The sequence below is a fragment of the Myxocyprinus asiaticus genome, chromosome 3, assembly GCF_019703515.2.
Source record: "Myxocyprinus asiaticus isolate MX2 ecotype Aquarium Trade chromosome 3, UBuf_Myxa_2, whole genome shotgun sequence".
Lineage (NCBI taxonomy): Eukaryota > Metazoa > Chordata > Actinopteri > Cypriniformes > Catostomidae > Myxocyprinus > Myxocyprinus asiaticus.
This window is the reverse complement of record NC_059346.1, coordinates 51,163,320-51,178,937: the sequence shown is the minus strand read 5'-3', so window position 1 is coordinate 51,178,937 and position 15,618 is coordinate 51,163,320. Positions and strand designations below refer to the sequence as shown.

At 36.2% G+C, this 15,618-nt stretch overlaps 2 protein-coding genes across 3 annotated transcripts in view; one reads left to right on the top strand and one right to left on the bottom strand.

Annotated features, from left to right (window-relative positions):
* nup88 (nucleoporin 88) overlaps nucleotides 1–11,075 on the bottom strand; it is a 32,159-nt gene extending 21,084 nt beyond the window's left edge. The window contains exons 1-8 of one of the 2 annotated variants that reach the window (XM_051659798.1): nucleotides 10,836–11,075; nucleotides 9,811–9,980; nucleotides 9,341–9,466; nucleotides 9,159–9,245; nucleotides 8,895–9,071; nucleotides 7,204–7,390; nucleotides 6,738–6,891; nucleotides 3,736–3,834 (exon numbers count right to left, since the gene is read on the bottom strand). In XM_051659798.1, the coding sequence (XP_051515758.1) occupies nucleotides 3,736–3,834; nucleotides 6,738–6,891; nucleotides 7,204–7,390; nucleotides 8,895–9,071; nucleotides 9,159–9,245; nucleotides 9,341–9,466; nucleotides 9,811–9,980; nucleotides 10,836–11,072 (1,237 nt within the window). In that variant the 5' untranslated portion in view covers nucleotides 11,073–11,075. The remainder of the gene's footprint in view (nucleotides 1–3,735; nucleotides 3,835–6,737; nucleotides 6,892–7,203; nucleotides 7,391–8,894; nucleotides 9,072–9,158; nucleotides 9,246–9,340; nucleotides 9,467–9,810; nucleotides 9,981–10,835) is intronic. The other variant, XM_051659807.1, reaches the window with a different exon arrangement.
* A 3,123-nt stretch (nucleotides 11,076–14,198) lies between these two features.
* The window catches only part of vps37d (VPS37D subunit of ESCRT-I), a 60,178-nt gene continuing 58,758 nt past the window's right edge, over nucleotides 14,199–15,618 (top strand). The window contains exon 1 of the mRNA XM_051668550.1: nucleotides 14,199–14,463. Coding sequence (XP_051524510.1) covers nucleotides 14,296–14,463 — 168 coding nt within the window. The 5' untranslated portion in view covers nucleotides 14,199–14,295. The remainder of the gene's footprint in view (nucleotides 14,464–15,618) is intronic.

Sequence of the window (15,618 nt, the reverse complement as noted above, 5' to 3'; positions counted from 1 at the left end):
AGACTGAAGTAGTTTAAGTCTTTGGTTCTTTTAATTGTGATGATTTTGGCTCACATTTAACAAAAACCCACCAATTCACTATCTCAAAAAATTAGAATACATCATAAGAGCAATAAAAAAAACATTTTTAGTGAATTGTTGGCCTTCTGGAAAGCATGTTCATTTACTATATATGTACTCAATACTTGGTAGGGGCTCCTTTTGCTTTAATTACTGCCTCAATTCGGCGTGGCATGGAGGTGATCAGTTTGTGGCACTGCTGAGGTGGTATGGAAGCCCAGGTTTCTTTGACGGTGGCCTTCAGCTCATCTGCATTTTTAGGTCTCTTGTTTCTCATTTTCCTCTTGACAATACCCCATAGATTCTCTATGGGGTTCAGGTCTGGTGAGTTTGCTGGCCAGTGAAGCACACCAACACCATGGTCATTTAACCAACTTTTGGTGCTTTTGGCAGTGTGGGCAAGTGCCAAATCCTGCTGGAAAATGAAATCAGCATCTTTAAAAAGCTGGTCAGCAGAAGGAAGCATGAAGTGCTCCAAAATTTCTTGGTAAACGGGTGCAGTGACTTTAGTTTTCAAAAAACACAATGGACCAACACCAGCAGATGACATTGCACCCTAAATCATCACAGACTGTGGAAACTTAACACTGGACTTCAAGCAACTTGGGCTATGAGCTTCTCCACCCTTCCTCCAGACTCTAGGACCTTGGTTTCCAAATGAAATACAAAACTTGCTCTCATCTGAAAAGAGGACTTTGGACCACTGGGCAACAGTCCAGTTCTTCTCCTTAGCCCAGGTAAGACGCCTCTGACGTTGTCTGTGGTTCAGGAGTGGCTTAATAAGAGGAATACAACAACTGTAGCCAAATTCCTTGACACGTCTGTGTGTGGTGGCTCTTGATGCCTTGACCCCATCCTCAGTCCATTCCTTGTGAAGTTCAACCAAATTCTTGAATCGATTTTGCTTGACAATCCTCATAAGGCTGTGGTTCTCTCGGTTGGTTGTGCATCTTTTTCTTCCACACTTTTTCCTTCCACTCAACTTTCTGTTAACATGCTTGGATACAGCACTCTGTGAACAGCCAGCTTCTTTGGCAATGAATGTTTGTGGCTTACCCTCCTTGTGAAGGGTGTCAATGATTGTCTTCTGGACAACTGTCAGATCAGCAGTCTTCCCCATGATTGTGTAGCCTAGTGAACCAAACTGAGAGACCATTTTGAAGGCTCAGGAAACCTTTGCAGGCGTTTTGAGTTGATTAGCTGATTGGCATGTCACCATATTCTAATTTTTTGAGATAGTGAATTGGTGGGTTTTGTTAAATGTGAGCCAAAATCATCACAATTAAAAGAACCAAAGACTTAAACTACTTCAGCCTGTGTGCATTGAATTTATTTAATACACGAGTTTCACAATTTGAGTTGAATTACTGAAATAAATGAACTTTTCCACGACATTCTAATTTATTGAGATGCACCTGTATATGCAGTACTGTGCAAAAGTTTTAGGCACATAAGATGTATCACAATAGCATTTGTCTTAAGATGGTCATTTATATCTTCAGCTTTAGTGTGTCAATAGGAAATATAAATGTTAGACTCCCAAACATTACTTTTGCAAAAAGAAAAGATTAGAATAGAAGAACAGGAAGCACTGCAACAGATGTCATGGCCACCACAAAGCCCCCCCACTGAACATCGTGTCAGTCTGAGATTACATAAAGAGACAGAAGCAATTGAGACATCCTAAATAGATAGAAGAACTGTGGTGAATTCTCCAAGAAGCTTGGGACATCCTATCTGCCAACAACCAAGAAAAACTGTGTCCAGGTGTACCTAGGAGAACTGGTGCTGTTTTAAAGGCAAAGGTAGTCACACCGAATATTGATTTAGCTTTTTTTTTTAATATATATTTACTGGACTTTGTATGACATTAAATGATAAATTAAAACTATTTATTTAATTATTTTTGAAGACATCCTCACTATGCAACAATTTTCACAAGTGCCTAAAACTTTTGCAAAGTACTGTATATATTTATATATACAGTTGTGCTCAAAAGTTTGCATACCCTTGGAGAATTGGTAATATATGTACCATTTTTAAAGAAAACATGAGTGAGCAGGCAAAACACATTTCTTGTATTTCTTACAGGATTCATATTCAACTGTAGGTTATAACAGAATGGCACAATCATAAAACAAAACATGGCAACAAAGGAAAAAAATGAAATGACCCCTGTTCAAAAGTCTGCATACCCTTAGTTCTTAAAACTGTGTATTGCCCCCATCATCAATGACAGCATGCAGTCTTTTGTAATAGTTGTCTATGAGGCCCCAAATTCTTGCAGGTGGTATAGCTGCCCATTCATCTTGGCAAAATGCCTCCAGATCATGCAAAGTCTTTGGTCATCTTGCACGAACTGCACGTTTGAGATCTCCCCAGAGTGGCTCGATGATATTAAGGTCAGGAGACTGTGATGGCCACTCCAGAACCTTCACCTTTTTCTGCTGTAACCACTGGAGGGTCAACTTGGCCTTGTGCTTAGGGTCATTGTCGTGCTGGAAAGTCCAAGAGCGTCTCATGCGCAGCTTTCCTGCAGAAGAATGCAAATTGTCTGCCAGTATTTTCTGATAACATGCTGCAATTCATCTTCCCATCAATTTTCACAAGATTCCCCATGTCTTTAGAGCTCACACACCCCCAAAACATCAGTGAGCCACCACCATGCTTCACAGTGGGGATGGTATTCTTTTCACTATAGGCCTTGTTGACCCCTCTCCAAACATAGCGCTTATGGTTGTGACCACAAAGCTCTATTTTGGTCTCGTCACTCCAAATTACAGTGTGCCAGAAGCTGTGAGGCGTGTCAAGGTGTTGTCGGGCATATTGTAACCGGGCTTTTTTGTGGCATTGGCGCAGTAAAGGCTTCTTTCTAGCAACTCGACCATGCAGCTCATTTTTGTTCAAGTATCGGCGTATTGCGCTCCTTGAAACAACCACACCATCTTTTTTCAAAGCAGCCTGTATTTCTGCTGAGGTTACCTGTGGGTTTTTCTTTGTATCCCGAACAATTCTTCTGGCAGTTGTGGCTGAAATCTTTCTTGGTCTGCCTGACCTTGGCTTGGTATCAAGAGAGCCCCAAATTTTCCACTTCTTAATAAGTGACTGAACAGTACTGACTGGCATTTTCAAGGCTTTGGATATCTTTTTATATCATTTTCCATCTTTATAAAGTTCCATTACCTTGTTACGCAGGTCTTTTGACAGTTCTTTTCTACTCCCCATGGCTCAGTATCTAGCCTGTTCAGTGCATCCACGTGAGAGCTAACAAACTCATTGACTATTCATACACAGACACTAATTGCAATTTAAAAAGACACAGGTGTGGGAAATTAACCTTTAATTGCCATTTAAACCTGTGTGTGTCACCTTGTGTGTCTGTAACAAGGCCAAACATTCAAGGGTATGTAAACTTTTGATCAGGGCCATTTGGGTGATTTCTGTTATCATTATGATTTAAAAAGGAGCCAAACAACTGTGAGATAATAAATGGCTTCATATGATCACTGTCCTTAAATAAAAGACATTTTGCATGATCAGTCATATTTTCAAAATCAATGCCAAAATTTCACAATTTCTGCTAGGATATGCAAAGTTTTGAGCACAGCTATATATATATATATATATATATAGGCGTATAAAGGATTTGATGTAGATGGAAACGGAAGCACTCACCAGACTCCAGAAACTTGTGCAGTTTTTTGAACCAGGTGAGTCCTACACTGTGCACACCAGCCTCATGGGTGCAGTGATACCTGTGCTGACACAGAGGGTCTGCAACAAATGGCAATCAATGTTAAAAACCCAGATAGCACATGTACATATTTGAGATGTCTGTTTTAGATCTTTTTATCTGGAAAGCATCACAATCTAATTAACATCTTCCAGATGTAAACACACACATCAAATAGACATCTGGGTGATGTACGTGTGCTATCAGGGAAGGACAGTGTTACAAATTGTATATATATTAATGTAATTAATGCAGTATCCTTTTTTCCACTTCCTGAAACTTCTCTAATGTTTTAGACCCACTGGCTAAAACTGGCCTATATAAATTTCCAGGAGGTAAACGCTTGACTCGACTGCATATCCTAGCACAGAAACTGATTGTGTGTTGCAGTAAATGCTTGTTCATTACACACGACACATGTCCTTGTCATAATAAACACGGGAGCGGATTTACTTTACGTAGAATTGAGATTTCACCTGCAAGCGGTGAGCCAGGTGTGAGAGAGATATGGGCAAGCTGATGCATCTCTTCACATCGCAGGAAAACGCTCACTCACTGTCACCTGAACCCATGTCAAAAGCAAAACCGGGCTGTGAGAACCCAGAGTGTGCGCGCTAGAGACTGAACAGCAGCTATAGAAAATAATAGTCTAGAGATTAAACTTCAGCAAATTAAACTTCAGCATTCATTCAAGTTGTTTTATATTTGTATGTATAGTGTATAATAATGCATTGGCAAAGTACACTTAAGTTTATCTTGCCAATAAAGCTTGATATTATTTGAATCTGCCAATTTGATCCCATTATTAAAAAAGCCCACTGGAAAATGACAGAAGATTTTGGCCAACTTTTAATTACAGCATGTCAACTGATTTTTATGGCATGTAAACTTATACTTTTATCAAAGATTTATACCTGAAAAAACATGCCTAATTTAACTCTATCCTCAAAAAACTGAACATTTTAACATATTTATATTTAAATAATTAAAACAAATGATGACTAACAAATTTCTTGCAAGTTCTTTGAGACAAAGTATTAAGTAAATATTTATGATTATAATTTTAACTCTTGTTTTACTTTGCCATGATTAATTGTGAAGAGAAAACTGTACGAATAATTAGTAAAAAAAAATAAAATAAAATAAAAACATTTGCGATTCACAGCCATGATATAAATATACATAGAATATATATAAATACAAAGCTGGTATACCAAATTTGAACCTCGACAAAATTACACATTTACAACAGGTCCCCAAATGTTATACTATTTCCAGTAGGTTTTTGAAGTGTACATTCATGAATGCTTTTGGGCTAATATTAACAGCCTGCATAACGAAAGAGGAGTTTGTGATGGTTCCCTTTTGAGTTGCTAGAGCTGTTTATCAATATACAAAGCTAAAAATTAAAGCTGAATTGATTAATTTTATTGAGGTTCAAATTTTGTTCACCAGCTTGAAATGCAGTCCACTAAACCATTTGTAGGTTAATTTTACCCAAAAGTGTAACACTGTGGCGCTATCAAACCATTCCTGTTTGTTTGAGTGGCACGTCCAGCCCAACACAACAACATTGGCTTGAACAATGGCATGAGTTTTTGGACCAGACTATCTGTTTGTGCAGCCAAAGGAAGACAGAGGAGTTTTCTGGAAACTGTTTAAAAACAGTGATTATTTTTATAATAGATTTTGGTGATGATAGTGGCATAGAAATTCCACACTTCAGCTTTAAGTAACAATGAATTTTAAGATAATGAATAAAGCTAGATGCTAACACTCACAAATGTAAACAACCTCAAAAAGTATGTATTTCTACTAGAGCCATCAGAATTAACGCGTTAATGGAAACGATTAATTTAAAAAAATGATTGCGTACATTTTTCTTAATCGTGATTAACGGATTAATCATTTATACAACATAAACTAGCATAGCGGAACCTTTGTAATGTGTCCGTCTGGAGCCATTACACTATTTCACACTTCACAACACACACACACCAGAGCCTTTCAACCAAGGTGAGCCTACAAGCTTAGCATAAAATAGCATAACTTGCCGCTCCTGTAGACATTCTATGGGTGGTACTGTTGTAACATGCTAGCCGACAGTTATGCTCTCTCCTATGATAGGAGGTTGTTATCTCAGTAAATAAAAGAATCTCTGCACACACACAACAGCACTTCTGTGATAAAATGATGGAGAAAGGACCTCTTTATGCTATTTGATGTACAAAACAAGCCCAGATGGGACTTGTGATATAAATCAAGTATTTTCAGCCTATATAAGGCACATTTTAATTACCACAGAAGCATGTCAAGTCTTAACTATCATCAAAACTCAAAATGAGACGTTTTTGTCTGCAAGCGCTTTTCATGTGGAGTACAAAGCGGTGCTTGACGATGGCATTGATGACCTGACGTGAATCATGAACGCAGCTTCACGATTGCTGTAACAAAGCGGATAGCCACAGTCTACTGGAAGATTGTGGAGGATTTGAGTTTAAGAGATTTAATGTCCATTGCAATGAACATGCAACCTATGTGGGAACTAGTTCTTTCAATTAGTCAAACTCCCAATTAGACTTTGGGAAACGTTTAATGTTACTATTTGGTGCTATTTTAGTGCATTTCTACCTTTATACTGTGAAAGGCTTTGTTTGGAAAATGTTAATTAAGCATTATATTGTTACATATTGTTTTGTTTCATAAGACAGAAATAAATGCATTCTGACAGGAAAAGTATATATAGTGTCAAATGTCAACACTTTCACAATCTGTGATTAATCGTGATTAAACATTTTAATCGACTGACAGCACTAATTTCTACATACTCAAAAGTACGTACTTATCCATCACCAGAGAAAGTACATACTTGTAGTGCATAGTACAAGTATGCAAACTGGGAGACAGCCCAACCATATGGTGAGTTCATGTGTGAACTCCTCACCTCTGTGCAATCTGATTGGACACGTGAAGTCTGACTCTGCTATCTCTTCGTCCTCCCCGGCAGCAGCCAGTTTTAGGGTGAGTTCCAGCTCCACACACTCAAACACGTAGAGTGAAGGCACTGTCTCTGCTCCTCTGGACCACCTCTCTACAGCCTGAACACAAAGCAGGTGCTCAGCATTTTTGACACTGAACAAGCAGCATTTTGATTTTATTTATGGTGATCTCTAAGGCCTGTTTCACACATCTCGCATCTGTAGCAATGCATATTTATTTTGGTGCCCAATTGCCCACTCCCAATAACCGCTGTATAATTTATGGCTGCTATTAAACCAATGTAGTAAACCAGAAATCACTGTGTGTTGTGTTTAGAGCCATAGCTCTGTTACACAGCAGAAACACTGTCAGTGTGAAATTTATGAATGAATGTATGTATGAAACGAGCCTAAAATCTGTTTGTGACTTACTCCGCCGTCTTCCTCTTCCTCTGCCTCCAGCACTACACAGTGGTACAGTGTTCCTGTTTCAGTGGCAATAACCAGGATGTTGGGCACACATGACAGGCAGAGCACAGCACATGCATCATAGCCGTAGTTATCCTCTGCCGCGGGGTACATGGGCAAAGGGCCCATCGGCTTCCCAAGATTACTGACACTAGGAGAAAGAAAAAGCACACCAGTTATATGTGCAAAACAGTTATATATAGTGTTATATTTTAGGTAATCATGAAATGTATCTATAAGACACAATAAAAAGATGAATTGTTTATTTCCATATTATGTTTATATACACAAAATGGATTTACTAGGACAAAAAGGGATAATTCACCCAAAAATGAAAATTCTGTCATCATGTAATTGCCTTCATGCTGTTCCAAACCCATTAGAAATGTTAGGCAGAATATTAGCCTCAGTCACCATTCACTTTCATTGCATTTCTTTTTTCATACAATGAAACTGAATGGTGACTGAGGCTAATATTCTGCCTAACATCTCCTTTTGTCTTCTAGGGCCCTATGTAATCCTATGTTTTATTTTTTCCCAAATTCCATGTTTTCTGTTTTATTTATTCCATGTTTTAAAGATTAATTAAATGTTATCATCAAAAAAAACTGTCTAATTAAAATGAATTCATAGAATTTTAATGAAATGAGAAACTTTTATTTTTTAACACACCATTACATAATTTGTTTAAAATGAACTGCTTCTATACAGATCCTCATAGGACAATAAAAACACAATTTTAATTTATTTATTTTTCTGTTAAATTCAATGCTACACAGCAGAGCATCACAGTTTTACACAACTTTTATTCAATAGAACATGCTTGAGATATTTCTCAAATATCATGTAATTAGTATTTATTATTTATGACATTGAATATTAAATTTTACTATACGGTAGTACTATATTCCTGTCGCAATTTCTTCAAATTTATGCGTCTAGTTAAATTGAGCTTTTATTTTGGCAGAGAGCCGAATGATTTTAAGCAGTTCGCTATATAGCTTAAATGTGCTTATTAAACCGCAAAAGGCTGCAATATAATTATATAAATATATAGTCTGCATGTGCAACACACTTCAAGCTTAATGCGTGCTCTGCTGTCTGTTATCTATTACAAATAAAGAGCGCACGTGAGGCTTATGATGAGGTGGCCAGCTTCACACATTCGCACCATCAGACAGTATTTTTATTTCAATCTCAGCCTTTTCTGGTTTAATCAACACACTAGGACATATCACAATTATTATTTGATTAATTAAGCATTAATACATTAATTTAATTTCAAATATGTCAAATTCCTTGACATTCCGCAATTTAATAGTTGATTTAATTTTTTTTGACTAGATTCTGCGATTCCATCAATGTTTTCTGAATCATGGAAATTATCATAGGGCCCTCGTCTTTCACAGTAGAAAGTAACAAGGGTTTAGAACGATATGAGGGTGAGTAAAAAATGACAGAATTTTTTTAATTTTGGGTAAACTATTCCTATATATGTAAAAAATATAATTCTATATCATTTGTTTATATTATAGAATATAATTAGAATATATTATTCTAATACTTTCTAAATGTTTAACTTTTAATCAATAGCATTATAAGTTGTTTTGTTTAACTGCATGATAACAGTGGCAATGGTAGAAGGTTTTTGTTACCTGTGTGTGAGAGAGATATAGCTCAGGTATGTCTCTCCATTTCCATACAGGATGTATAATGGGTACACAAGCAGCTCTTCTTTCATCCGCAGCCCGCTCAGCTGCCCTGGAGAATCTGCCAGTGGCCCAAAGTCAAACGCCACAGCAGTCTCACCCAGAGAGGCTGCATAGGAACGCCTGCATGAGAGAATTCCCTATTTATCCAAGTATTCTAGAGAGCAGTGTATTAAGACAGTTTGGTTTGGATGACGTACGATAATGTACCCTCTTGTGTGGACACTGCTTTCCTCATCTACCTGAGACACTGACAAAACTTTTGCAGGAGACTGTGGCTCCTTCAGATTATAAAATCTGTAGAAAGAAAAACATTCTTTTAACAACCAAGTGTGATAACAGTATTTCAGCTCTTCTGAAACACATCTGTAAGGCTCATTTATCGCAGGTACCTGATGGTGCTGTCTGAGGTCAGTAAGACTAGATGGGGCTCTTCAGTTTCACTGGGATACCAGGCAGCCTGTCGGAGTGTCACAGAGGCAGAACTGGTGAAGAAGCGCTCAGCCACAGGAATCGTCCTGTGAAAGACAACACATACAAGCTTGATTCATCTTAAAGGTAGTCCAGAGGGCTGACGCAGCTCTGCTGGACAATGGAAATGTGAAGGCTTTGCTCAGAACAGCATACTACCACACTATCCTTGCTATTTCTGCAGAATACAGTAGCCTATGCATACTGTGCACTGTGTAGGTTAAAGGCTTAAGAGACACATTTTATTTCTAAATGCTGTAAATTGACAGAGTAATCAGGAAATATAAGGGTCCATGTTTATCACAGTTGGTTGATCAAAGTGATCATTATGCCAGTTGTTCACAGAATGTAGCTGGTCTGACATCTGAGAGCTGGTCAATCATGTACTCACTTGCAGTTGATATGAATGCGTCCACCCTCAAATTCAGATTTCTTGCCCCAGCGCTGTGGCAGCTCAAGTATAGTCGCTCCACGCTGACCGATAAGAGCCACATGATACTGTGTGGGGCTGATCAGCACCTGACATACCTCAAACATCGGCGGGTTGATGCACAGCAGTGTCTGTGGAAATTAGGGGATCATTAACTATTCAGAAAATGTAAATAACTATCAATCAAGAAATTAAGCATTTCAAACAGATCCCAGTAAGAAAAAGACCTGGAAAGTATTAAAAGAAATTTTCTGGGTTAAAACGTCAAAAAAAACAAACAAAAAAAAGAACAAAAAAAAAAAAAACATGAAGACTCTTCCCTCGTTCATAAAGCAAAACTTGCGGTAACAGTAGGTCAGTTACAATGGAAGTAAATGGGGCCAGTCCAGAGACATTAAAATACATACTGTATACAAAAGTATAGCCAAAAAATATAAACATCATACATGTAAACATGATTTTAGAGTGATAAAATTGCATCTTAACCTTATCTGGGTAAAGTCATACACAATATTACAACTTTGATGTCATGACAACATCATACTGGTAAACCCTGTAATCTGGTAAACAACGTAACGCTGATAAATACCTATTTTTATCACACTAAAATCACGTTAACATGTAAAATGTTTATGTCTTGTGGCTATACTTTTAAAACGGTGTGAATTTTAACAGTTATACACTGGCCCCATTCAATTCCATTGTAACTGCCTTGCTGTAACCACGACATTTTCCCCTTTTTATAATAAACGAGGGATGAGTCGAAATAATAGTTGTTATTATTAATATTTGTGGCAATCAAAATTATGCCACAAATGCTGTCGATTTAGCTTGTAGTTAAACCTGGAAATTTCCTTTAACAGGAGATCTGACACTATCCAGACAACTACTTCTGATCAAAGAATAATCAGGAAATAATGAAGGAATTAATTATTCCAAGCAGACAACAGGCAGACAATGATTTTTAAAGACATTACACCACTAACCTGATATTTGGAAGTGTCTGTGTCGCCCTCGGAGTTCAGTTGTCGCAGGTTTGTGGTGTAAAACACACTCTCAACACTATCCCATGTGAACAAATCGCCATTCAGGCAGAATATAAGGCTCTTGGCTATTCTTTTGCTAGTCCCTTGAGGCTCCAAATGAAGCCTTTCTTGTAACTTCTGAAAGATATCGTGATTTTTCAGCGCATCTCTCCAACGGTCTCCCGCGAACGACGCCATATTTCTCCGTAATGACTCAGAATTATGCCGTCAGAGCAATTGGCCAATAGGATCATACTGAAGCCTGACGCTATTTCTGATGAATCACGGGACGTGTAGTTTAGTGCGTAATGTTAAAGATTATATTATGTCCAGTTTTTAACTCTGCTTTGAAGATGTATTATTTGGTTTCTTCAATTAGAAAATGTCTCATTGTAAATAAATAATACTATTTAATTAATCTGTTAATCTGTGTATACAGATCTAATGTTTAAAACAGAAGTTTTCAATAATTCTTGAAAACAACAGAAAATGTATATAAATAATAAATAAGTAATATTATAAATAAATAAGTTTATTATAAATAAGTAAGCTGTGAAGTGTATCAATCTATATAATCATTTTAATGTGTTTATGTAATGCATCCCCTGGATGTAACCTGTTCTGGGTTTATATATTTTTTATAAAATGTATTTAATTATTTATTTATTTATTTATTTATTTACGATGTCATTTAATTGTACACTACACTTTCGCATAAGAATGTTTTTTTAAAGTGGTAAATTAAGAAAATGTGATTTCATTTCTTTGATAACTTTTAAGTACTTAAGTTCTTTGTGACTGAGAGTAATAACAATGTAAGTGGATGAATCTCACAAACAAAAACAGGAACATACCTGGGCTATGTTTTACCCCAAAATCAAAAGAAAGAAATCAAAGCCTATTTTTTAAGACCATTAATTAATTAATTGATATTTTAATGACAATTAGACACACTCCTACCCCTTCTCCTTACTATAATGTGAATAAAGTGTATATTTAAATCATAAAGTATCTATGAATCATGTTAGTGTTTGTTGCACTGCCTTTAATTTAATAAAAGAAATGTTATTTAATTTAAAATGTGATTACTTACATTTAAAATCAGTTATTAAAAATAGATACAAGTAAAAACAGATTGTTTATAAAATAAAAATGTATAGAATTAAAAATGTATTTATATGTGTGAATTTTTATAAAAGCTGTTTTATTCTACATGGAGGGGGTCCACACATGCGGGCTGCCATGTTAAAATCACATGACCGAATGCTACTCACTTAATCTCAGTAACCATCCTGTTATTGGACACTTTCACTCATTGATTAAAGTAATCATGTCTGACTGTGAATACTACATTTTTACAATGACATCTGAAAAACTATTGATTTTAAATGATGGTGCATTCAAGCCGCTAGGTGTCAGTGTAAGTCCAAGATGACACAAAGACTAAAGTTACTGAGTGCATCTTTAAATATATATATATATATATATATATATATATATATATATATATATATATATATATATATATATATATATATATATATACAGGGTTGGGGAGTAATGGAATACATGAATACATTATACAATTAGTAACTGTATTCCACTACAGTTGAAATCATTGGTATTTAGAATACAGTTACATTCAAAAAGTATTTTGATTACTGAAGAGATTAATTTGCATTTTATTGTCATTTATTTCATTTAATTTTTAGTCCTTTCAGATGGAAAACATTTATACATATAAATGATGCGATCCAAAGTGCATTTGAACAGCGGTGAAAAACTTTCTTATGATGTGTTACATTCATATGAGCAGACAGAGAAGTAAGTCTGAAGTAAGTTTGGAGCAGAAGAAATAGAAATAAACCTTGTGTAAACTGTCAGCTTTACGCTTAGCTAAAATGCTATTTCTAGTCATTTTACATGCACGTTACCAGGCACGATCATATTTTTGTATCAAGAAAATTCACGTCATCATAATTAATAATAATTTTTGTTTTGTTTTCCTGTAAATATATCTAAAAATCCTTAAAACAAGATCAATTTGATTTATCTTGTTTTAGAAACAACACTGCATAAGATATTTAAGTTTTTCAGAGAATGTATTTTTAATGTGTATTTTGTCTTACTGTACTGGCAGTTTTTATAGTCAAAACAAGTGAAAAAATCTACCAGTGCTGAAGAAGTAATCCAAAGTATTTAGAATACGTTACTGACCTTGAGTAATCTAACGGAATACGTTACAAATTACATTTTACAGCATGTATTCTGTAATCTGTAGTGGAATACATTTCAAAAGTAACCCTCCCAACCCTGTATATATACTGTATATATATATATATATATATATATATATATATATATATATATATATATATATATGTGTGTGTGTGTGTGTGTGTGTGTGTGTGTGTGTGTGTGCGTGTGATTTTTTCCCCAAAACCACAAAAAATAAAAAATAAAAAAATAAATACAAATTACATATATACAAACACACACACACACACACACAAACACACACACACACATATATATATATATATATATATATATTAAACATGCACTCAGTAACTTTTGTCTTTGTGTCATCTTGGACTTACACTGACACCTAGCGGCTTGGATGCAGCATCATTTAAAATCAATAGTTTTCAGTTTTAGATGTCATTGTAGAAATGTAGTATTCACAGTCAGACATGATCACTTTAATCACTGAGTGAAAGTGTCCAATAACAGGACGATTACTGAGATTAAGCGAGTAGTATTCAGCTGGTCATGTGATTCTAACATGGCAGCCCCCATGTGCGGACCCCCTCCATGTAGATTAAAACAGCTTTTATAAGGTTACTGATATGACCGGAGTCTTCAATTTAATGTGAGTGGACTTGATTTCCTACATATATTGCAAAATGACAATTCATGTCTTTAAGAGTTAAACTTTTTAATGAGGAAAAAAATGGTACAGTGCACCTTTAATAGTTATTATTGTGTCCGGATAAGATGATTGTAATTTCTGTAATGCAGAAGAGTACAGTAGAGTACAGTAATGTAATGAGAATCATCCCTGACACTAATAATCAGATTTACAAACATCCAGACGCATACAGTGAGGAAAATTAGGAGGGTAATAAAATGGAAATGGTCCTAAAATAAACATAATTTTCTTTATGCAAAATATAAATTATTTGGGTCTGGACAGGTTTTTGACAGATTGACCAAACTTGTCTGCAGAAGTGTTTTAAAGTGATGTGAGCTGCGGTGAGAGGCGGAACTGCAGTGTTCGTGTGTGAACGTGTGCTGCTGTAGTCTCTGTGCATTGTCCCTCCACACACACTGGTGCGCCTTCACGCCGATGAGAGCTTCTCCAGCAGCACTCCCGTGTTCACGTACATTTGGCGCCGAGCATGAGCAAAATGGAAGTTAAATGGCTGGTAAACGGAGTTGTTTAGTGCGTCTCACGGGGACAAGAATGTCCCAGAAAAGGGACTTGAACTCTTACCCAGATGGGTACAGGGCACTTAATACCAGTGAACTACAGGAGCTTCTGCAAGATCAAGACAAAATGAATCAGATCGTGCGACTCAGTGAAAAGGTATTTCATCGTTTCACAAACACAGTTTAGACATTGGCGGTCTGTTTCTGTGCATACTTGTCATTCTGTACTCTGATCATCATTTTAGCAAACTATGGGAAGATTTTTCTCTACCTACAGGAATGCTCGTGTGGTTTGTGAAGCGTGCTGCGCATTACACGCCATCATCATATACGTTCATCACTATAACACACAGCGATGCTTCCCATTGCACTGTATGGCAGATCAAATCATGTTTTACACAGACCTTCTTTCTTTGAGAAATGTTAATCAAAGATTGCTTCTCTAATAAATTGCTTAAAGTTGTGCGTAAAAAGTAAACAGCGAAGAGATAAACTATTATGGTGCAGCTTTACATGGAAATTTCAATAATCAATTTTCCATATGTAACAAAACATACGTACACAATTGTTGACAGATGTATTTTTATTCCCCCCCCCCCACATATTTCCAATCAATGCAATCATTTTTTTTCTTTCTTTTCTATAACTGTACTTTATACGAGAGCGATCCTGTGGTCAGTAATTGTAATGAAGTCGAATGAATGAAACGCATTTCGTTGTGTGATATTTCATGGCTTAACACGTTTATTCATTATCGTGAACTGAAACACAGTGAGGTTATATGAGAAGGGGCTCCGTTCATGTTCAGCAGAGAAAATTGTTTCTCATCTGGGACTGATCCGGTGTCAGTTTAGACTGGAATAAATGACATTCGAGATTTAAATTGCTGTAGCCTGACACCGGATCCTTGCATGGCTGCAGGACGACTAACTGTGTTATTTGAAATATAAAGACAAATATATTTAAACTAGGTCACAGCTGTAGCCTTAATATAATGTGATAAAACCACACAATTTTCCAGAAAATTAAAGAATGTTATGCAGGACCGGCCCCTGGGTTTGTGGGGCCCTATAGGCGAAACCATGAAAACGGGCCCCCCGGTGTGAAAATTGTCAAAATATCATAGAACCACTGCAAATGTGATGAGCAGATCTTTTAAATAGAAAACACAAAAAAAGAAGCACTATATATAGCTCGGTAGATGACAAATAACATGTCCGATAGCCTTTTTTTTCCCAACATGAATATGTTAGGTTAAAATGTATAAGGGAATATATGCATTTTAGATGCTGTGACAAGTCACCATTTTATG